Here is a 21,797-nt window from a genome sequence, read left to right as displayed (position 1 = left end):
TTCCAAAGCCACAGGTCAGAGGTGAGGTTATTGGTGAGGGCTACACCTAGTCCCTGTCGGCTAGAGTACAACCCCTTCTCCTGGGTCCCCTCCCTTTAAGACCCAGTGGTATCCTCTCTTACAGAAAAGCTCACCATTCCCCAACTAAGTCAGCGGCCCTTTTTGGGCACTACAGACTGTGCTTCCATCATACTACAAGTTGTACCCCCACACACACACATACACCTTGACTGGGTGCTGCTCCAAGGCAAAGAACAGTCTGAGTCACATCTAATGAAGTTGGCTAATGGTAGGTGTTTGTGAATGAATGAATAAGTTGGTGGAGGAGCCAGCATTGAACCCCTATTTCCTGCCTCGAAGTGTGGAGCTTTTTCTTTTCTGTCCAAAGACTCTACTGAGACAGCTCCCTACCTGTCCCATTGCTAAAATGAGCCCATTCCATTGGCTTAATGCTCCCTCCTGAGGAGTCTTCTCTGGCAACAGAGCAGAGGTCCAGCAGGACTTCTCCCATGCAGATAGTCTGTGGACAGTGAAAACCAAGTGGGCAGGCTGTGGCCTGGGTGCCCACAACTCCTAGTAGAAGTGCATGCTTCTGGGCACCTGGCTGGTTCATTCCATAGAGCATGTGACTCTTGTTTGTTTTAAAGATTTTATTTATTCATGAGAGAGACAGAGAGAGTGGCAGAGACATAGGCAGAGGGAGGGGCAGGCTCCGTGTGGGGAGCCTGATGTGGGACTTGGTCCGGACCCCAGGATCATTCCCTGTGCCAAAGGTAGATGCTCAACCACTGAGCCACCCAGGTGCCCCGAGGATGTAACTCTTGATCTTGGAGCAGTGAGTTCGAGCCCCATGTTGGTTATAGAGATTAGTTAAAAATAAAATTTAAAAAAAAGTGCATGCTTCAGCATCAGGTCCCACGGTGCCCCAGCTAAAGAGAGCCACCAAAAGTGGACTCTGTGACAAGGCTCTGAGTCCAAAGGCCATTAGCAAAAGCACCCAGAGCCCCTGTGTACACAGCTCCATGCACCCCAGGACATAATACAAACTCTGTAAGGGAGCCCAGAGGAGCTGGTTCTGCCTGGAGGCCTGGCCCTGCCATACTTCAGAAGGATGCAGAAGTGTCCCTTGATCCTGAGGGCCTCTGTAATGGGGTACCGCAGGGTCTGGGTCTCATCCATTTGCTCCTCATCCCCAGCTCCCATTGTACTCTGCATTGTGTAAATCCATCCTCATACCTCCCTGGCCTCCTTTGCTTCTCTCTCTCTCTCTCTCTCTTCCTCTCTTCCTCTCTCTCTTCCTCTATCTCTCATCTCTGCTTCCCCCCCCCCTTTTCTTTTCTTTGTTCCTCTGTGTGTGTTTTCCCTATGCCTCTCTGATCTCTCTATATTTCCATCTTGATCTCTCTGAGGCTCTGATCTCTCTCTTCTCTCTTTCATGTATTTCTCTCTTTCCTGTCTGTTTCTCTCTGTCTCTGTCCTTTCCTCTGTGTGAGAGTCTTTCTTTTCCTCTCCCAGCCAGAGTCTCTCCCTACCCCTCCCTCCCTCTCTCCCTCTCTGTCTGGGCCTCTCTGTTCCTCCTCCCTCCTCCCTCCCCCTTCTGCATTATCAGACCTGCTCCAACCTCCTCCCAGAGCCAGCCTAGCGGCAGAGGCAGTGGCAGCAGGAGAGGTGGAAGCAACTGGGGCAGCAGCAGCACGAGATTGGGGTATTGAGTCCAGGCTGAGTTGGGGACAGGCTACCGCTCTTGGTCCCCGTGCCTACCGGGCCAGGCACCCTGCCTGGAACCCCGGGCAGGGTGGACAGGGCGAGGTGCCACCTTAGTCTGGCTGGGGAGGCAGACGATGAGGAGCGATGGGGCAGGCATGCGGCCACTCCATCCTCTGCAGGAGCCAGCAGTACCCGGCAGCGCGACCGGCTGAGCCGTGAGTACTATTGAGGGGCTGGAGGCTTGGGTGAGCGACTGCAAGAAGCACCATGAACCGGGGACCTGGGAGTGCCTGTGAGGAGCCGGGGTTGGCGTGGAGCTGAGCCACGTGGGAGGATCGATCCTGTTCCTGGGTGCCGGTTGCTGGACTATAGCCTGGGGGCCTCTGCACAGCGTTGGGGGTGTCTGGCATCAACCTAGAGGGTGATGGGGCTAGGGTCCCATAGAAGGGGCTGGGGGAGGGGTTGGTAATGAACCTAATTATCCTTTCAAGGGCTGGGGGTAGGGGAGGTCTGCAGGGAGTTCCAAGGAGCTCTGGGGGGCTGAGATAAACTGATTCAGAACCCTGGAGAAGGATGAGACGTCTGGGACCACGTGTGTGCGTGTGCGTGTGTGTGTGTGTTGTGTGTGTGTTGTGTGTGGTGTGTTTCCATGTGCCCGCACTCCCACGTGTGAAAGAGAGAGAATGAGGGAGGGAGAAAACAAACATGAATATGAACGAGTAAGTGGCACTGAAACAGAAGAGAGTCTGGGGCAATTGCCTTTCATGAGATTGGGATTCATAGCCACCAGTTTAGGCAACTTTACCCCCAAAACACCTGTCCCAGAGAGAGCCATGGCTGGTTGAATGAGGCCTCTGTGCACCAGCCTCATGTGTGTCCACATTTGGGGGGTACTTGTGCAGGTGAGTGGAGTAGGGGGTTCCGTGGAAGTGCCCCTCTACCATCTGAGAGCTGCCAACGTCAGGGACAAGTGACGTGTGTCTCCAAGTGAGTGGAGGTGCAAATCTGTGCCTGCACAGGAAGGTATGTGTATGTGTGTACATGTGTGATGTGCGAGGTGGCATGTGGGGTGGGCAGGGGTCTGTGGAGTCCTTGGTTGGATGTGCAGCAGCCTGTCAGGATGTGTGAGTAATCCTGTGTGACTGAAAGTGTTCATCTCTATAAGTGTGAGTGCAGGTTACATTGTGTGTAGGTGTGTATGTGTGTTAGTTTGAGTTTGTATGTTGGCATGCATGTTAATATGTGTGCCTACATCTGCAAAAGAGTGACTCAATATTGAATGTATTGTTTGATTCCATGTACACTCATGTTTGTGTTCTTGCTAGTGTGTGTATATTAGTGTTGAGCTGTGTGTGTACGTGTGTGTGTAGATGTGGATGTCTGTTAGTATAAGTGGGTGTGGGCGTGTGATCATGGTGCTGGTGGACATGAGTCTATATTGGTGCTTGTGTGGCTGGTGTATGTGTATGTGTGTATCTGTGTGTGTATTCATCCAACTGTGTGTAGGTGGATGTTTCCTTCCCCTAGTGGTTGAAGACACAGCTGGGACACTGTGGCCCACTGAGGCAGGGCGGGGGTGGCTGAATGTGCGACCACCTCTGTGAGCCCAGGACAATTCATTCTGCACCCTGTGGGGAGATGAAGAAAAGAAATAGGCAATAATGGCTCTGCCCTCTGGGGCCTCCTAAGCTTCCTAGACATAAAATAGCTTGAGAATAATTAAGTATAAAGATCAAGATCAAGCTAACAGGTGGGGGTGGAGTGGGTGCACCACAAGCAAAGGCCCTGGGTGGGGATGGGGCATGTACCTGGAGCAGTGAAGAGGCTGAAGGGGTAGGCAGCAGCCACATCCTATAGGACTTTGAACTCCAGACCTCTTGGGCTTTATCCTGAGGGCTCTAGGGAGCTTGAGAAGATTCTCTGTGGTGGGGACAGAATCAGGTTTGGGTTTTAGAAAGCTGCCTCAGTGGTACCGTCAAGGTTGAACTGGAAGAGAAAGATGGGGCAAGGAGACAAGGTGGAGGCCATGCCAGTGTGGGCATCAGGGAAGTCTGGAACCTGGTGGACCAAGGGAGCAGATGAAGGAAGAAATTGGAGGGCATGGGAAAGACAATGAGATGGGGAATGTCAAGGTGACTTGGGCTTGGACTCAGTGGCAGGACTTCAGATTGTCAGGATGTTGGAGGGGAAAGCTCTTGGAAAGCTCAGGCCAACAAGGTAGCAGAAGAGGACCCCAGAGGGTTTCCAGCCAGGGTGCAGAGGGTTAGAAATTATGGAGTCGACTCTTCCCAGACAGGGAAACTGAGGCTGTGGCTTTGTCAACCTCCTCTGGCTACAAGGCCAGGGCTGAAGCTCTTCATCAGATGCAAGCCTCAGTCTTCTTCCTCAGGCCCCGCAGGGGACTTGTTGGTTGCCTGAGCTGGGTCGGCTCAGTGAGGGTTAATCGCCTTTATCCTCTCTGCAGCCCCCAGTTGCCCCAGCCCACCAAACAGCTCCTGCCTCTCTGCTTCCCACTCTAGCCTCGGGTCCCCAGAGACTCCTGATGGCTTGGCTGGGATCTAGCCAAATAGGGGAGGCAGAGCGCCCAGCAGTACCCGCCTTCAGTCTTAATGGCCTGGGAGTCTCACCCTGAGCCGGCCTGCTGTCAAGCCAGGCCTGCACTCCCTGGCTCCTGCTGCTCGGGCCTATACAACCTACCCACTCAGCATGCTCCCGTCCTGGATTTTTGTGCTTATTCGTTCATTAATTCACTCAACAGCAACTTTGCAATGCATGCTCAGTGCCTGCTGGCCTGGTCACTGGGGGACCAGAATGGACACAGCCCCAGACCCTGCTCTTGGAGACTGCTGGTCTGATGAGAGAGGCAGGAGTGGAAACATACAACCTTGCAGTGGGAACAGTGCTGTGCAGAGGGAAGCCCCATGAACTGTGGAGCCCGCACCAAGCCAGGGCTTCAAAGGAGGAGACACTTGAGCTGCACCTTCAAGGATAGATGGGAATGGCCTGTGTGGGGAGGGGCAGAGGGGACAGTACATGAAGGTGGGTAGATGTGATAAAGTGCTATGTGATCAAGGGACAGAAAGAGTTTGGGTTGGTGGGAGCAAGAAGGGAGTGGAGAGGAGGAAGAGAAGACAGGAAGGGCCAGATTCTGTAGACTCTCAAATGCCAAGTGAAGGGGCTTGGCCTTCTCTTCATAGGACTAGTTTGCTAAGGAAAAGCTTTTGAATAGGAAGCCTCCCCTAGAAAGCCCTCCTCAGTTTCCCCTCCTTCTGACTCTGTGACCCACCCAGGAGTCTCCCCGATAGTATGGCATCAAGCTTGTGGCCCAGACTCGGCCTTCCCCCATGATGCCTCTGTGTGCGAGGTCCTTACCCAGCTAGTGAAGGAGCTCCTCTAAGGCAGGAGCCATCTCCTCATGCTTCCCAGCACAGGGCTGGATACCTGGGCTCAGTGCAGCCTCCCAGCGGGAGAGAACATGTAGAGCATCTGAGCCACATTCTAGCAGTAGCTTTACTCCTCTCTGCAACTTGCCTAGGATCTATCCAGTTCTGCTTACATACCCCCTAGGAGGGGCTGCTCATCCCTTTCCTATTGAGCAACCTTTCCCTTGGAGTGTTATGTTTGTCCTGGACTCCTCTATAGGGCCTGGCTACTTGGCCTTGTGTCCCTTCTCCATCCTGGGTCACTAAAAGTAGGGCCAAGCTGGGGCATAATGGTTCAGGAATGGTATGAACACATCCTGGGCAGAGAGTGGGCCTTTATTCACACACATATGGTAAAACTGAGATGGAGTGGTCCCTGACCCCTCTCCAAAAATAATAGCTAAGAAAGGGAGTGAGGATAGACAATAGGAAGAACTTCCTACCAGCACAGAGGAGTGTGGAATCTCCTGGCTTTCTGAGAGTGGGCTGTGGGCATGAGGGGGAAGTCTTCCAGGACAGAAAGGGGAATTAGAGACAGGCCCTCTCCAGCCCTGCCCCTCCTGCAGGTGAGTGATGTCATCCAGGGAGAGGGGGATGGCAGGGGCTGAGAGAGACAGAAGGGAGATCAGGATCAGTTCATTCATTCAGCAGATATTTACTGCCATGCTACCCAACCAAACATACCAGCTTTGTGGGGAGCGGGACAGAGCAATGGTCACATGGAGGAAGGCCCAGGGTCCCCCCCCCCCACCTCTGCTAGTGTCTGGGGAAGGTCTTTAAGAGGAGAGGCTATTGGGGCTGGCCTTAGAAGGAAGAGTCACTTCTTCAGACAGAACTGACAGCTCCAGGAAGAGCCAAAGCCTTGTGCAAGGTCTTGAGAGCAAGCATGGTTTTGTTTATGTGAGGACTGGAGGGGTTCAGAGTGGCCTAAGCGTAAAGTGCAAGGGTAGGAGGAGGCCTGGACAGAGACAGAGAAGTGAGAGGATTGGGGCTAGACTTAGACTACAAGAAACACTTTCCATAGCCTAGGTGCCCCCCCCCACCCCCACAGCTTTAACATGTAGGCATTGTTAGGAATTTGCAACTTCTTGCTCTCCCAGCACCCCATCAGGGCTGCTGAAGGGCTCCTCCTTGCTTAAGAATGGCGTTTTCAGTGAACAGAGACCCTGAAAATGGGGGAAAGGCAGCAGTTGAATGTGAACCCCTTCCAGAAAGTGCCATGCAAATGAATGCAAAATAATATGCAAATGAGCCAGCCTGGGCTTGGCAGCTTTGTCTGAGAGGATGAGACATCGCCCCCTTCCATGCTTGCCTCCCACCCCCTCTGCCCCAGCCCCCAGGACAGCCAGAACAGCCTTGTCTGCTGCTTTGAGTGCCCCAGCTTCTCTGAGCCACAAGATTGTGGCCTCAAGGTTAGGGGCCACAGGCTCCCTGTCAGCACCCCCATCCTCTCGGGAAGTTGATATATTTAGTAACGGATGTTTTCAACACATTTATCTCCCATTGTTCGACTGCCCACTCCCTGGGAAAGGCCAGGTCCCCAGTGACGTGACCCACTTCTCGGATTCCCTGAAGTCACCCTTCTCACTGCCCTCCCCGAAAAACAGGAGACAGTTGGGGCCTGGTGCAGCAGAAGGGATTTAAGTCAGGCATCTGGGAGGACTTCCCAACAGTGTAGTTGCTGAAATACGTGGACCTTGAGGTTTCTGGGTTCTGACTCTTTTTTTTTAAGATTTAAAAAATTTATTTATTTGAGAGAGAGCAAGAGTGCACAAGTGGGGGAGGAGCAGAGGGAGAGTGTGAAGCAGACTTCCGCTGAACAGGGAGCCTGATGGCGATGGCGATGGCAATGTCAGCTCCATTCCAGGGCTCCGGACTCCCAGATCATGACCTGAGCCAAAGGCAGACACTTAACCAACTGAGCCACCCCAGGCTTTGAGAATAGAATAGAAAAGGTGGTAGATGGGTGGAGCTTCAAACATCAGCACCACTATGCTGTAGCTATGTAGTCCTGGGCAAGCTATTTACCTTCTCTGAACCCCGTGTGAATAGTGGAGTGGGAATATTAATACTTTCCTGGCAGGATGGCTGCGAAGAATCTGGAAGTGGAGAGCTTAGTGGCAGGCATGCAGCAGGTGCTCATAAAGGTTAGCTGTTGCCATTATAAACCACCCACACTCACCTACACTTTTAGAAAGATTTGGTGGGGGCCTGGAGAAGGAGAGACCAGAGCTAAGAGCCCAGAAGCTGTCATCGTGTGGGAGACACAAAGAGGTCTGAAATGGAGTTGTGGTGGGAATGGTGAGAAGTGTTTGCTCTGTGGGAGGGGCTGAGGGCCTTCAGAGACATGTGACTACCTCCCTAAGCTGCCCTGACTGGCCAGGGACTAACCCCCAGAGGATACAGTGAAGGAAGGGGCTTAAAGAGGAAGGGGTTAAGCCAGTGGCCACACCCAGAGCAATCTGTGAGTCATTCTGGGAGTTGTAGTCTGGCATGAATTTGCAGTAAGCATACTTAGTCTGGCCTCCTTGCGTCCAAATGCACACCCTGCTGCCGAGATGGGCTGGGGGATGCAGGGCCCAAAGGTGGAGAAGTGTCGATCCCTCCCTCGGGGACCACTCAGGCTGCTGTGTGTTGGGCAAGGCAGGTGGGGGTAGGGATAAAGGGATTAAGCCATAATTAGGACTCTTCACGCATTCACACAGAAGTTTACAGCTTCCAGAGCACTGTTTTCACATCTATGATCTCATTTAATCCTCACTACAAACCCAAGAGACTGCTGTTTTCTGGTGAAGAAACAGAGGATCAGAGAGGGGAAATAACTTGCCCAGAGGCATTCAGCCGGTGACTTTTGGAGCACATGTCTGCCCACTCCCAAAGTTTCTGCTCTTCCCATGAAGGGCAAAAGCCAGGCATTGAAGGACAGGCAAGATACAACTAGACATCTCAGCAGAGGAACAGAGTTAAAAAGACCTGACTCGGGATCCCTGGGCGGCTCAGCGGTTTAGCCCCTGCCTTTGGCCCAGGGTGCGATCCTGGAGTCCCGGGATCGAGTCCCACGTCGGGCTCCCAGCATGGAGCCTGCTCCTCTCTCTTCCTGTGTCTCTGCCTTTCTCTCCCTCTATGTCTATCATAAATTAATTAATTAATTAAAAAATACATATATATATATATATAAAAAAAGACCTGACTCGGGGACAGAAGGCAAAGACTGAGTCCCTTGGGGTATGAGCCTAAGAAGTGAACTAGGCGGAACCCAGACAACCAATTCCAGGCTGAAAATTTGGACTTTTTTTTTTTTAGGATTTTATTTATTTATTCTTGAGAGAACAGAGAGAGGCAGAGAGAGAAGAAGGCTCCACGCAGGGAGCCTGATATGGAATTCAACCCCAGGACCCAAGAATTACACCCTGAGCCAAAGGCAGATGCTCAACCACTGAGCCATCCAGGCACCCTGAGAATTTGGACTTCTTATCATGACCCACCAGGATCTTCCCAAGAGTTTGGAGCAGGGGTAGGGCCTGATTAGAGCTGGACTTTGGGAAGATTGATCTTGCTGTCTGGGCTGAATGGTTAGGGTTGGAGAAACAAAACAGCCTGAGACTTCTCAAGTTCATCCATGGTACTTCCAGTACCTTGCTCCTCCTCTTCCTTTTCCTCTTTTTCCTCCTCCCTCTACTCTGCTCCCCTCTACCCCAGCCTGGGGAGTGAAGACTGTGTACCATAGAGCTGTGCTGTAATACCACCTGTCTCCAACAGGGGTTGCTGTCACAGCGGGGTGGCAGCCCAGATCATCCTTGTGTTTGAAAGGCCAGAGGGAGAAAGGGGCTGGGCAAGGAGCAGGGATGAAGGGCAGAGGAAGAGTAGCCCATTGTTCATCACTCCCACTGAGGCCGGGATGAGAGGGCACTGCTGACATGGCATAGGGAGGAAGGAGGGCTGAGGAGGGACTGGACCCCACATAGCAAAGACAGACACGTATTTTTTCCTCACAGTTCGAGAACAAGTTTAGATTTGGAAACAGATCTAGACTGACATTGCAGTTGGAGTCTGGGTTTCTACTGGATTGTGATTTGCTTGATCCTGAGATGAGGGATAAGACCGATTGGTTTATTTGTGTTTCTGTGTGTGTGTGTGTGTGTGTGTGTGTGTGTGTGTGTGAACAGGAATATGAGCTTCCAGCTGTATATGTATGTATATGGGTGTGAAAGTATAAGAGTGTGTGGGTCAGTGTATAAAAGTGTGGACATATTCATATGTGTGAATATATGAGTGTCCATTTTTATGGCTAATTATTGGTAAATGGTTATGTGTATGTGAGTGTGGGCACCTCTGTGTACAGTATTAGGTACATATGTTCTAATAAAACTGTATGTGGGTGTGTATCTCCATGTATACGGGTATCTGTGTTTCAGTGTAAAGGCCTGGGTGAGTGAATGTGTGGGAAGGCGCATGACCCTGCTCTGCTGACCCAGCAAAGCCATGCCCAAGGTCTGGATACTCAACGCTTTCTCTCCTGAGTCCCATCTGTCTGACGATAGAGACAAGGGCTGGAGAGGCTGTCACGTGTGAGGCTGGGCTTCCCTCAGGAGACTCTAGGACCCCCTTCTAGTCAGTGAGGGCCCTAGAGGAACATGGTGTCTTTGTATTCAGGCTCAGGTCGGACTAACCAGGATCCAGGCTGTCACATGGAGATGCTGGGCATGGCCATTCCTGCACCCCACTAGGAGAGTTTCAGGGACTCCCAGACCAGTCCTTTTCTATAGATACAAATCCTGAAACCCAGAGAGGAGTAATGATTGACTCAGCATCACATAGCAGGATCCAGAGTGAGATGGCAAGTCTTGGAGCACAGAGAGGGGTGTGTCTGGCCTAGAAGGCCTCTCTCTGTCCAGCCTCTGGAGCAGATGGAGAGCTCAAAGTAGAGATCCAGTTCTGTGGCATGAAGCCCTTCTCCTGCACCTGGGCATTTCTACTCCTCCTAGGCCTCAGATGCTGCCTTTGAAGTTTGTACCAGAGCATCTGCCTGCTGTGAGACTCCTCCTGAGAACTTGTGAAGTCTGTCATTCCCGAAGCAATGGAAATTCCATGGAGAGGAGTCCAGCAGTGGAGTGGGACCAGGGGGGAGGGGCCTCAGCTTTGCATCAGATGCATTTTTAGGTTTTTACTCTTCTAACATTCAAGGCTTTTCCTCTATTCCCTCCTTGGGCTCTTAGTACTGAAACAGTGCTGGGGCAGTGGAGGATTCCTGGAAGCCCAGCTTGGCTCAATGCGAGGGGGCAGGGCAGTCCCATTGTCCATGGTGCAGGGAGGTGTGAACAGGGGGGCTGGGCAGCCTGGTTAGGGAAACTGCAGATGAGACTTCCCTAGCAGAAAAGTTGGTTGTAAACTCCCTGAAGTCTCTTTAAGCTATAGCTGTCATGGAGGAGCCAAAGAAGGACACGCCTCAGCCGACTCAGCGTGGGCAAGTTTGAGCCCCACCGCACTTTTCCTGGTGGCTTGGGAAGCTGGAAGCAGGAAGATTCCCTTCCCTGGGAAAGGAGAGACATTGTCCTCCTGGAAGTTTGGGATTGGAGGCAGGGGGGCTGGATTTGAAGACACCAGTGGAGCTGAGAGTGTGATGGGTAGGAGACAACAGCCTCACTGGCCATGGCATGGAGGGAGCAGACAGGGAGATAGATGGGCAGCTAGCTTCCTTTGGGCTGAGCTATGGTGGGCTCTTGGGTTGGAGGGGCACGGGAGGCTCAGAACTGGGCTCTGGGTGGCACAGGGGCTGAGGCTCCCTGGTGCTGTGGGCTGGGCAGGGATTGGGTAGAAGAGGAGAGAAGCAGGCATCCTTCCCACGCCAGAGAATTCAGTCATCTTAAAACTCCAAGTAGGGTGCAGTCTGGGGGTTAGATGGAGAGAACTAATAATTACAGAGTGTCCCTTATATTTTTCAAATTATCTCTTTTAATCACCTCAACAATCCTTCAAGGAGCTCACACTGTTTTGTAGAGGGGAAACAGATGACATATTTATGCAGTTTCGTTAAAGGCAGTTTGATGAAGGAACCATTGTGGAGATGGGGCAGGATGAAGGGGAAGAGACAGGGCATGTTGAGGTACTCTGGACTAGCATCTGTGAAGCCCAGGGGGCTGGGAGAGTGCTGTAGATCTGAGAGCCAGAGCCACAAATAAAGGGCTGCCCCACAGACGCTGTCAAAGAAGAAAAAGAACGGAGGTGTGGGGGAACAAACGGGTGATGGGAACCCAAAGTCCAGAGAGGGTGCCAATTTGCCCAAGGTCACACAGTTGGCAGGTCTCACGGCTGGGACCAGAAGCCAGGCCCTGCTTCTGCACATGCATTTTGTCATGTTCTCTGATGTTTGGTTGGACCCAGATACCACCAGCGCTTTCTGAGTGCACCCACAGGCACCCATTGGTCTGCTATCAGGCTGGAGCTACTTCTGCCGTGACTGCCCTGCCCCACCTGAGTAGTGCTGGGGCTGCCGAAGAATGTTTCTCAGGACTTGGTGTGCCCTGGGCCCCCACTGAGCCATCTCACTGATCCCACCCCTCCTTGATGATGCCCTCCGGTGCCCTGCTCTGTGCTTGTCACCCTGGCCAGGGAGGCGGACTGGACAGTCCTTGCCCTCCCCTTTGTTAGAGGAAGGCAATGGGCCTTATGGGGTGAGTGCAGGGAAGGAGGAAAGCCCGTGCTGGGGCTGCTGACCAGGAGGAGACTTCCCTGAGGAGGTGATGCTGGGTCTTAGCCCTGAAAAATAAATAGGAGTTTTCCAGGTGAGGGAGGAAAGGAAGGGGATTCTAGGCAAAAAACCAGCACAAGCAAAAGTGTGAAAAATAGGAAGTCACGATGGGCTGGGGGAAGGGCCCAGTAGCAGAAGCCCAGTTCACACAGGGAAGCCAGGAAGGGTGTAAGCAGGGTCATGGTTAGCTTTGGGTTTTGAATTAGAGGGGCCAGTGAGGAAGCTGGTGTGGAAACCCAGGTGAGAGGCAAGACGGCTGTGTTGGAGGTGGCTGGGGACAAGTGAGCCATGTAGACAGGTCAGAGGAGGAATGACATACCCCAGCCCCAGCTCACCCATTGGAGCTATGGCCCTAGTTCTTCGGTGTCCACCCACTAATGCAGGGATGGGTGGCAACTCTAGACTCTTCTCCAGGAGCATCCCTCCCTGCCTCATCCTGCCTGTGGGTTCCACACTCTGGAGTACCTGCCCTGGCACCCATAAGTCACCCCTTCGGACTGTAGCCCCCAAGAGCAAAGCTGTGTCACTGTTGTCTCTTCTCTTGATAACACTTATGACTTGTTCATTGCCAAGTCAATAAAAGTCCTTCCTTTTAAGATCTTCATCCTGGAGTTTGATCTCAGTCCTTCTTGCTATCCAGAGCCTGGGCTTTGGTCTCCCTGGGAGATGAGTCAGTGAGATGGCTCCCCCCTGGTGCTGGGGGGCAATTTTGGGCTTTGGCCCAGCCAGCTCATCCATGTGCCTGTGTGCCAGTGGGGACCCACTTTCAGCCTCTGCTGGGCCTCAGGTCGCTGACTCATTATCAGTGTTAATTGGCATCTCTGGTACAGCCTTCCACCCCACTAAGTGCCGAACAATCATTAGGTGCTATTGTGTGCAACTGGATTCCAACTGTAGTACCCTCCTGCCCTAGGCTTCTCCTGGGTCCAGCTGCCTGAGCCAAGGGACCGAGTGTCCCACCCACAAACATATAGCTCCACGCATGGAGAAACAAACAGAAATAAACACAAGAAAAATGCAGCAGACACAGAAGCCCACACACAAAGAAGCAGACCACGGTACAAAGACACGGAGGGACCTACAACACACACACACATAACACAGACATCAGTGTCTACTGAGAAATAGAGGCAGGATAAACCTAAAAAACTGACCTAGTAATGGAATGAACTGAAACACCTGTGCACACAACCCAAGTACACACACATGCAACACAGACACACATTCAGCACACAGAAACACTCACACTTAGCATAGATACAGACTAGGCTAGCTTTGGTTCCCCACGTGTGCAGCCTCTCTCACCTCTGGGCTATGGCCTATGCTGTTCCCTTTCCCTGGCATACTCTTCCTGGAGGCCCCCTCCCTTCGTGAGTTAATTCCTATCTTTCTGTACGTCTTGACATCCCTTCCATACTCCCCAACCTTAGAGGTCCCCCCTGCTACATGCATCACTATCTTCCAGTCAGTCTTTGATAAGTCTTGGGATGAAACTTTTGCCTGTGCCTGGTGAGGTGGTGGCTGTGATTGTGAGTGGGCTGTTAGGGCTGAGAAACTGAGCAGAGAGGAATTTTGGGAGGGGGAGACGGAGTCAGGAATAACAATGAGGAGCCCTGGCTGCTCAGGGCCTGAGCAGGCATTTAATGCACAGGCTGGCCATAGCCAGATGTCCTCTGCCTCATTTCTTCTGAGACTCTGCCTGACTTCTTTTGTGTTTCTTTTAGGCTTGCTACCCAACCCAGTTCTCTCCTTTCCAAAGCCAGTCCTGCCTCTTGCCACCTCTCTGAGCTCACACATGCTCTCTTGCCCTCTTCACTTGAGTGTACCCTGCCTCTACAGCTAAGCCTAGGGGAAACCTCATGGTTCAATGCCTAAGGTCAGAGGCACATTTCCCATACATGGTCTCCTAAACCATGCCATGTAGTTTGGTAAGGGGTGCAGTGGAAATAGAGTGCAGTGGTGATGAGCATAAGCTTTGAGGACTGTATCCTGGTTCAAATCTCAGCTCCTCCACTTCTTGGCAGCAGGACCTGTGTGAGTTCTGCCACCTTTGCTCCCTCATCTGTGAAAGGGGGATGCTAATAGAGCCCACCTCATTAGGGCTGCTGCAAGGATTAAATGAGACAAGTGTGTGGTGTACTTGGCATGCCGTTTGGCTCCCACTCTGGGCTGTGTCAGAGCTGAGGGAGAGCTAATGAGATCAAGGATGTGCAAGTGCACCCAGGAGGTGCCTAGTGAGTCCTTGCTAATTGGAACTGAGTGAAACAAACATGTGTGTGGGTACCTACTAGGTGCCTCCATGGTTTTTGTACCTCCTCTCCTCAGTTTCTGCATGGCTGCTGATTCTGCACAGCTCTTATGCTGGGGCGGGGGCCTTAGAAGGTGGGGCTCTAACTTCTTTTTTTTAAATTTTTTACATCCATTTTATTGATTATAATTTACACACAATAAAATCACCAATTCAAAGTGTATGATTCAATGAGTTTTAGTAAATGTATACAGTCATATAACTGCCATTTCAATCAAGAAAGGAGTACTATTTCTCCAAACTTCTCTGTGCCCTTTGCAATCAGTCCCCCACCCACCCCCCGGGGCTGTGTGTGTGTGACTTTTTATAGGGCTATGAGAGGTGCTGGGTTTTCCTTGAACTGACAACCTGGGCACATAGACTAGAGCTGCTTTTAATATACTGGGAAAGGGACGCCTGGGTGGTTCAGTGGTTGAGCGTCTGCCTTTGACTCAGGGTGTGATCCCGGGGTCCAGGATGGAGTCCCACGTCAGGCTCCCTGTGAGGAGCCTGCTTCTCTCTCTGGCTATGTCTCTGCCTCTCTCTGTGTGTCTCTCATGAATAAATAAATAAAATCTTAAAAAATATATATGCTGGGAGATGCCCAGGAAAAGCTCGCCATTTCTGGGCCTTTGTTCCTGTGGCCTTTGTACCTCCTGACAGAGGTAATGAGGCCAGGGAGGGGAAGGGATGCTCAGGTCACAATTTTCTGAGGGTACACTGGGTCTGACGGCTGGGTCAGTTGGAAGTGGTGGCCTCAGAAATCCACAGAGTGGATGACAGAGAGTAGACAGTTGGTGCTCTCACAAACCTGCCTCTCCTCGGATCAGGTGAGTCCTGTGGGCCTGATGGGAATGGCTATGTGTTGATCCAGACTGGAGCAAAGGCCTGCCCAAGATGATTCCATATCCCTCCCTATCTCCCCCTTCAAGGGGCCTTAAACCCCTCTGGATTAGCAATTCCCTGAAAAGAAGGGGGCACTTTTGTTCCCCAGTTCTAGAACCAAATATTAAAGCAATTATGTAACTAGCAATAAATTACTTAAAGTAGTGACTCACTCAGCTTAATTAGAGCGAGAGCAGGGAGGGATTAAGGTATTTTTAGAGCACACACCTCACTCCCTCCTGGGGAGGGGAGGCCTCTGTGCAAGGTGGGGGTGGAGAAAGGGCTGGGAGCTCATGGAAGCACCCCAGGTGTCTGCAAGGAGATGAAAGCTGATCTTACACCCCACTGAAGTCTCAACAAAGAGAGGCCAAGTCAGAGCTGTGGCAGGAGGGATTCAGATCAGACTCAAGGAACACTTTCCAAAGATGCTTATTGGAGAACTGGGACAGGTAAACTAGATGATGAACTCTTTGAGGGCAGGAACTAGGTCTGTGACCTGCATTCCTACCTTTACTGGTTATGGCTGCCTGGCCTTGGGCAGGTTCCTTTGTCACTCCAAGCTTCAGTTTCCTTCACCATTAAATGGGCATAATAATATCCACCTTAACACATATTGTAAGGATCAAGTGGGTTAATGTGCGTAAAGAAAACTCCAGTGCTGACCTAACAGGACAAAAATCTCCAAAAAGGCATAAGTAAGTCTGTTTTTTCACTGCTTTATCCCAAGCTCTATTCACAGGGCCACACATAGTAGGTGCTCAATAAATGTTGAGTGAATGCGTATTAGTTTCATTTCCCTTCTCCTACTCCAAATAGTTTCCTTGTTTCAAGGTTTGTGGGTGAAAGACCTAAGTGAGAAGAGGGTAGGCGTGCCTCACAGGTGGAGACTGGCCTTTCTCCCCCAAATTGAGGAAGAGATGACTTAAAACAAAAAAAAAAAAAAGCGACTTCCAGAGACAGGCCGGGGAGAGTTCAGGACCACGGACAGCCCCCCCGGAGTGGGCGTGGTCTTCTGGTCGCTGGCTTCCCTGCTGGGATGGGAGGGCCCGGCCGGACTCTGCTCCGCAGCTCCAGGTGGGAGAAGGAGGAGCCAGCAGTCCGGTCTGACCGGAGAGATCGGGACCCTCACTCACCATCACTGGGAGTGAGTTCACGGGAGGAAGGATGAGTGCGGGATGGGGCATCCTGATAAAGCTTCCCAGAGGAGGGGATGGGATCAGCTGAAAAGATTTAGGCAGAGAGACTATCCTGGAATCTGTAAAACCAAGTAATAATTCTGACCCTATAGGCTTTCTAGGTGGATTGAATGAGTTACTTTTTAGGAATGCCTGGCACATTTGCCTGCTTGGAGAGGGCACAACATATGGGCTCACTTCTCCCGCTTCCCTCCACACCTTCTCAGCCCTTGTGACTCCTCAAAGAGGAGGGACAGATGACTCCCTGCCCTATTGGAGAGTGCAGGACATGGATAATTGCTCTGAGATGCTGGGGTACAGGACTTACTATTCAGCCCTTCACGGACTCCCAGCTCTGAGGCTGGACTGAGCTGGACGCACAGTAGGTGCACAGGACAGATCGAGGGAAGGTCTGTGACCCTCCTTCCTATCAGAGCATTGGCAATCTGAGGGAAGGACACAGCAGGATGGGGGTGATGGAGTTTAATCTCTGGTCTTCCCCCAGGCCCACAGCTCCAAGACTCCTGCCCCTAGTGGTGGCTCTGATCAGTTCTGACGAGCTCTCCTCACACCTCGCTGGCCTCCCAGGGCTCCAGCGATGAATTAGTGATGACAGCTTTGCACCATCACTATGACGACCAGGCCTGTTCTTAGCCTCCAGTCAGGGTGCAGCGGCAGAGGCCAGAGACCCCTTTGGCTCCGGGCCTTTGTACTGGTGTGTTTGACAGGGGCTGAGCCTAAGGGGGAAAGCAGGGGGAAGGGAGATGGGGATGGAGCAGGGACCAGGGCACGGGGGCTCCATCTGGACTAGACTAGCATTCCTTCAGATTGCTGGATCCAAAGGAACCTTGGGGACAATGATTTCCTTCTTTCCTGCTTTCTTTTTCTTTTCAGTCCTCGCTCCTTTTCTCCTCCTTTCTTTCCTTCCATGTTCTCTAAGCCTCATCCCTGTGCAACGCCCTGAGCTGCCCACCTCTTCTCCCTATCCTGGGAATCAGGCCCAGCCCAGCCCTCTCCCTTAAGAGCCCAGGGTGAGATGGGGACATAGACACATCTTGGTCTGGGCTTCAGAGAGGGTGTGTGGGAGCCACTGGTGGCTCTGCAAGGGGGGCTGGCTTTGCTCTGCCAGAGGCTGTGCAAACAGCTTTGCAGAGAGAGTGATACTTCTGGTCCTGTTGAATGAGATTTTCCGTGGAAATGAAGAGGATCAGAGGTGAATGGGTGAACCATGAGTTCAGAGATGAAACATAAAGAGGGATGGGGGGTTGACAGAAATCCAGAGCAGCCTACTTGTAGGAGGTGTAGCAGGGAGCAGAGGAGGACTGGAGTCTGGGGAAGGACTGGGAGGCAGTGGTTGCAATGAGGAGTTTGCAGTGTGCCCCACAGGGAAAGAGGAGCCACTGAAGAATTTTTATTGTTGCCTGTTTGATTTTAGGGATGGAAAAAGTGAGGCAGAGAGAGAAAGAATGTGATTTGCTCAAGCTTACTGAGGTGACTAAAGTCCGGCTGAGGCTATGAGCTCTGTCAGGATCCCCTAGAACCCAGCTAGGATCTCTTGCCTCAGACTTGCTGGCCAGGATTTATCCAGGTACCTGCTACCTCCAAAAGGTGAGGAGGGCCCATAGGTGATTTTGCCCCTAGTGTGAATGAAATTTGCATAGGCAAGGGCTATGCTTATGGCCCTCCCTGCCTGCTGTGTGGTGGTGGTAGTGGGGGAGGATATTCAAGGAAGGGCCTGGGAAACCAGGGGCTTGGCTGAGGTCAGCACGAGATTATGGTCAGAAGTTGATGAAGGTCAGAAACTCGGGCCTTTGGGCTCCCAGGCCAGGCACTATGCCCAACCCCTTACTTTGCACTCCCAGGGATCTCTGGCTGAATCGGGCACCCCTAGATGGTGACGGCATCTCTGAGGCCCTTATACTCTCCCCAGGCTCTTCCTGGCCCTGGGGCCTGATATTGGGTCTGCTGTGGCTGGAACTGATCAAGGCAGAGAGAGACATTTAGCCCCGTTATCCTGATGGAGAAACTGAAGTCTCAGGGCAACAGTGACTCACTCAGGGTTACTGAACAGGTCAGTGCTGGGCTGGCCTGGCTGCCTGGCCCTTAGCCTGTCTCTACTCTCCCCGCTTTGTAGCTGTCCCCTTGCCTCTCTTCCACCCCTATATGTAGCATAGCTGGGCCTGCCAGCTTTGATGGATGGCCCCACAGCTCAGCCTCCCTCCCGTTCCCTTCCGGATGCTGGGCCGTTAGCCTTCTAATCACCAGTTCTGCCTGGTGGCCGCCAAGCCATCCATCTCCCCGACTACAGCTTCACCCAGCACACATGGGGGTTTTTATCTGAGCGGGGGGAAGCAGTGCAGCAGTTCCCCCTTCTCTGAGATTGGGCTGAGAGTGTGGCTGCAGCCGCTACTCAAGGGAAGCCGTGGGTTAGGGAGCAACCTACAGCTCCTTGCTGGAGTACCAGAAGGCCCTCCTTCCAAGGGTGCAGATGTGCACACATGCTCACAGGAACAGTAATAAAAAACTTTCATGTATCAAAAAATACTGTATGCCAAGCATTGTGCCAGAGTTCTGCATGTATACTCTCATTTATCCTATTGGCTGTGTACTATTGGTAACCACACTGTAGGGATAAGGAAACTGAAGCTCAGAGGGATTAAGTGACTTGCACAGGTTCACATATCCAGGAAATGGAGAAGCTGGGGTTTAAACCCAAGTGATATGGCTTACATCTTGTGTGTGCAACTCCTTTGCTATACTGACTTATTTATGCATGCACACATGTACAGATGAACACATGTACGTGTGCACACACTCCATCCATGTATGAACATGAACCTCCACCTTGCCCTTTGCACCAACCATCCACCTGGGCCAGTTCCTGAGGAGGAAGGAGAGTGCTGGGCTGAGGAAGAGATGAGGAGTCCCTTCTCATTGTCCCTAGGCCGCCCCCAGAATCACTCTGGCAGTGACACTGATCAGCTGGAGGGCTACATGGAGGAGGCAGCCTCCAGGCATCAGGAAGAAGAGTCTGGGAGATAGTTGATCAATAATGCCTGCAGCGCCTGGAGGGGAGAGAGAGAAGAGGGAGCCACAGTCTCTGCCTTCTGCCTTCTGGAGGCAGGAGAAGCTGCCCCAGCATGGCCCTGGGCCAGAAAGGCAGGGTGGAAGGAGGCTCCCTGGGCTCTTCTCAGGAGTCAGCCCACTACCAGGAGCCATGGGTTTGCCACGGGCCCAGTCTGGATTACTGTTCTACTATTTCTAGCTATGTGGCTTTACACAAATGACCTCCTGCCCCTGGACCTCAGTTTTACCAACTGTAAAGTCAGGCTAATAATACCATAAGGATTATAGATGAGAGAATCAACTGGGTGGGCCTGGCGCCTGGCACCTGGCACCTGGCAGGTGGTCCCTGATGGCAGTCCCCCCTTCTCCCTTTAAAGTTGTCTGAGATTTCATTAGCAGAGAGTTCCTTCCAGGAACTGGGGCTCAAGGGAGTGTGGCGCCATGGGTCGATCATCTGGGCTGCAGCCCAGGCCGGGAATGCGTGCATGTGTATGTGGAGTGTGGCTGGTGTACAGCAGCCTGCTCCCCTGTGTCCCCAGCTCCACCTGGTCTCCTTCTCCTTTTCTCTCCCCTTCCTCCCGTTGTCCCTACACCTCCCCCCACTCCCCTTTCTGCTCCCCATTATCGGCCCTGCAGCTGAGAATCATACTGCCAGTTCCTGGGCACCTATATGCATCTAGGGCTATGGAGACGCTCTGTCCCAGAAGCTGCATCCAGGGTGGTGCTGTGAGGTGCAGGGAGGGTGAGAAGAAAGGCCGGGGCCAGGAGCTGCAAGAGGCAGGGGCAAGCCTTCAGAGCCCTAGGAGACAGTTTGAGGAGATAATGAATGTAAGGTGCTTCACACCATCAGGGGCACATAGTAGGTGCTTAATTAGACTGCATCTTCTTCCTCCCTCTGGAGTGTGGAAAGAGCAAGGCTGATGCTGACGGGGGCGGATGGGGCGCCTCTGGAGGCACATGAGCTCCCAGAGCGGCTGTCAGGTGCAGCTGACAGTGTTAACAATCCCTGGAGCAATTAGCAGTGAAAGAGGGGGAGAGAGATTAGTCCCTGACACCTGACAGAGGCTAGCCTGGTGCTGTTACCCACTCTGACATGGGGGGAGCGCATCCTGTGCTGGAAGGAGTGGTGGCTAGAGCGGGGCTGGAGACCTCCCCCCTCACCCCACCTCCCTCTGGGAAAGGCCCCCCAACAGGTCCGGATCGTCCCCTTCCTGGAGCAGCTGTCTCCGCTGCTTCCACCAGCCTCCCCAACTTGCACTGGCCCCCAGAGACCTGGGTTCAGGTCCTCATTCAGGCACTTGCTGATTGGTGGTGGTTGGTTAGCGTGAGTCACTCTTCTGTTGGAGGCCTCAGTCTTCTCATCTGCAACAGATTACTGTGAAGATCAAATGAGATGTCATCTGTTAAGTGCCTGCCACTTCCCTGTCCCCAAGGAGCCAGGCCATTCTGGGTTCCCCTGAGTCTGCCTTTCCTAGTCACACCCCTGAGAGGGACAGGCGTGGGTCATCTCTTCACCAGATGCTGTCTGCTCCATCTTTGAGTTCCCAGTGTCCCCACACAGGGTTGTTGAGGAAGAAGAAATTTAAAAAGTCCCATCTTAGTTTCTGTCATCTTCTTCACTCTGGCAGGGGGACACGACTGTCTGTCTGTCCAGCTGTACGTTCACAACGGGTAACCAAGGAGTAGTCTGACTCTGGTGAGGATGGAAAGAGCTCTGGACCGGGATTCCCACCGCCTGCCTTCCTACTGTTTCAGAGAGGGCCTTGCTGTCTGATGTTGGGCAAGACCTGTTCCTGAGGGGAGAGAGAAACATGGGGCTACTAACCAGGCTCTTTTCTGAGGACCTAGATGATTCTGTGTTCTGGGGGAAAGGCCAGGTGATGGGATGGTGGTACAAAGCTGGTGACGGCCCTGCCACAGATGGGCAGACACAGGAGGAGGGGCCGGCTCAGGACTCCTGTGACTTTGGTGCCCTGGTCCTCATAGGGCCGAAGTCCTGCCTCTCTGCTGTTCCTCCAAGTCTGTGCTGCCCCGCCTGCCCCTCCATCCCTAGTCCTCTTTCCCTTTATTATCTGACTCTACTGCCTCCTGCCTCAGGCTTATCTCCTCCTGTCACACATCCATCCATCTCTGTCATTCCCTGCGACTTCCTCCCACTCTCTGGCACACCCTCTCCCTTCCCTGGGAGGCAGGCCTGTCTGGGAGTCAGTCCTTCGCTGCCAACTGTCTAAGTAAGTGGTCTCTGCGACTCTGACCAGCTCCGGTGGCTTCCACCTTCCCGCAGCTTCCTTTCCCTGATGGTGCCTCTCGCTGTCTCTGGACTCTCTGTGTCTATCTCTGCAAGTGTCTCTCTGCCCTTCCCTCTGGGTTTCCGTCCTTTAGAGCCTGCCTGGTCCTGCCCCTTTGCCTCTGTCCTCCCCTCGCATGCCCAGCCAGGGCAGCAGGCCCAGCCTCTGGCCCGGAGAACGCAGTAGCCTACCCCCCCCTCCCGCCGCTGCCTGGGAAGC

The 21,797-nt window shown here is 52.7% G+C and overlaps 1 protein-coding gene across 1 annotated transcript in view; it reads left to right on the top strand.

The window, feature by feature from the left end:
* Nucleotides 1–1,306: 1,306 nt before the first annotated feature.
* The window catches only part of PDE2A (phosphodiesterase 2A), a 93,177-nt gene continuing 72,686 nt past the window's right edge, over nt 1,307–21,797 (top strand). Inside the window, 1 exon segment of the mRNA XM_055320572.1 lies at nt 1,307–1,922. Within this exon segment, the coding sequence (XP_055176547.1) occupies nt 1,852–1,922 (71 nt within the window). The 5' untranslated portion in view covers nt 1,307–1,851.

This window comes from Nyctereutes procyonoides, unplaced genomic scaffold (assembly GCF_905146905.1).
Source record: "Nyctereutes procyonoides isolate TBG_1078 unplaced genomic scaffold, NYPRO_anot_genome, whole genome shotgun sequence".
Classification (NCBI taxonomy): domain Eukaryota; kingdom Metazoa; phylum Chordata; class Mammalia; order Carnivora; family Canidae; genus Nyctereutes; species Nyctereutes procyonoides.
Note: the sequence above shows the minus strand (reverse complement) of the source record. Positions and strands in the feature narration are given on the sequence as shown.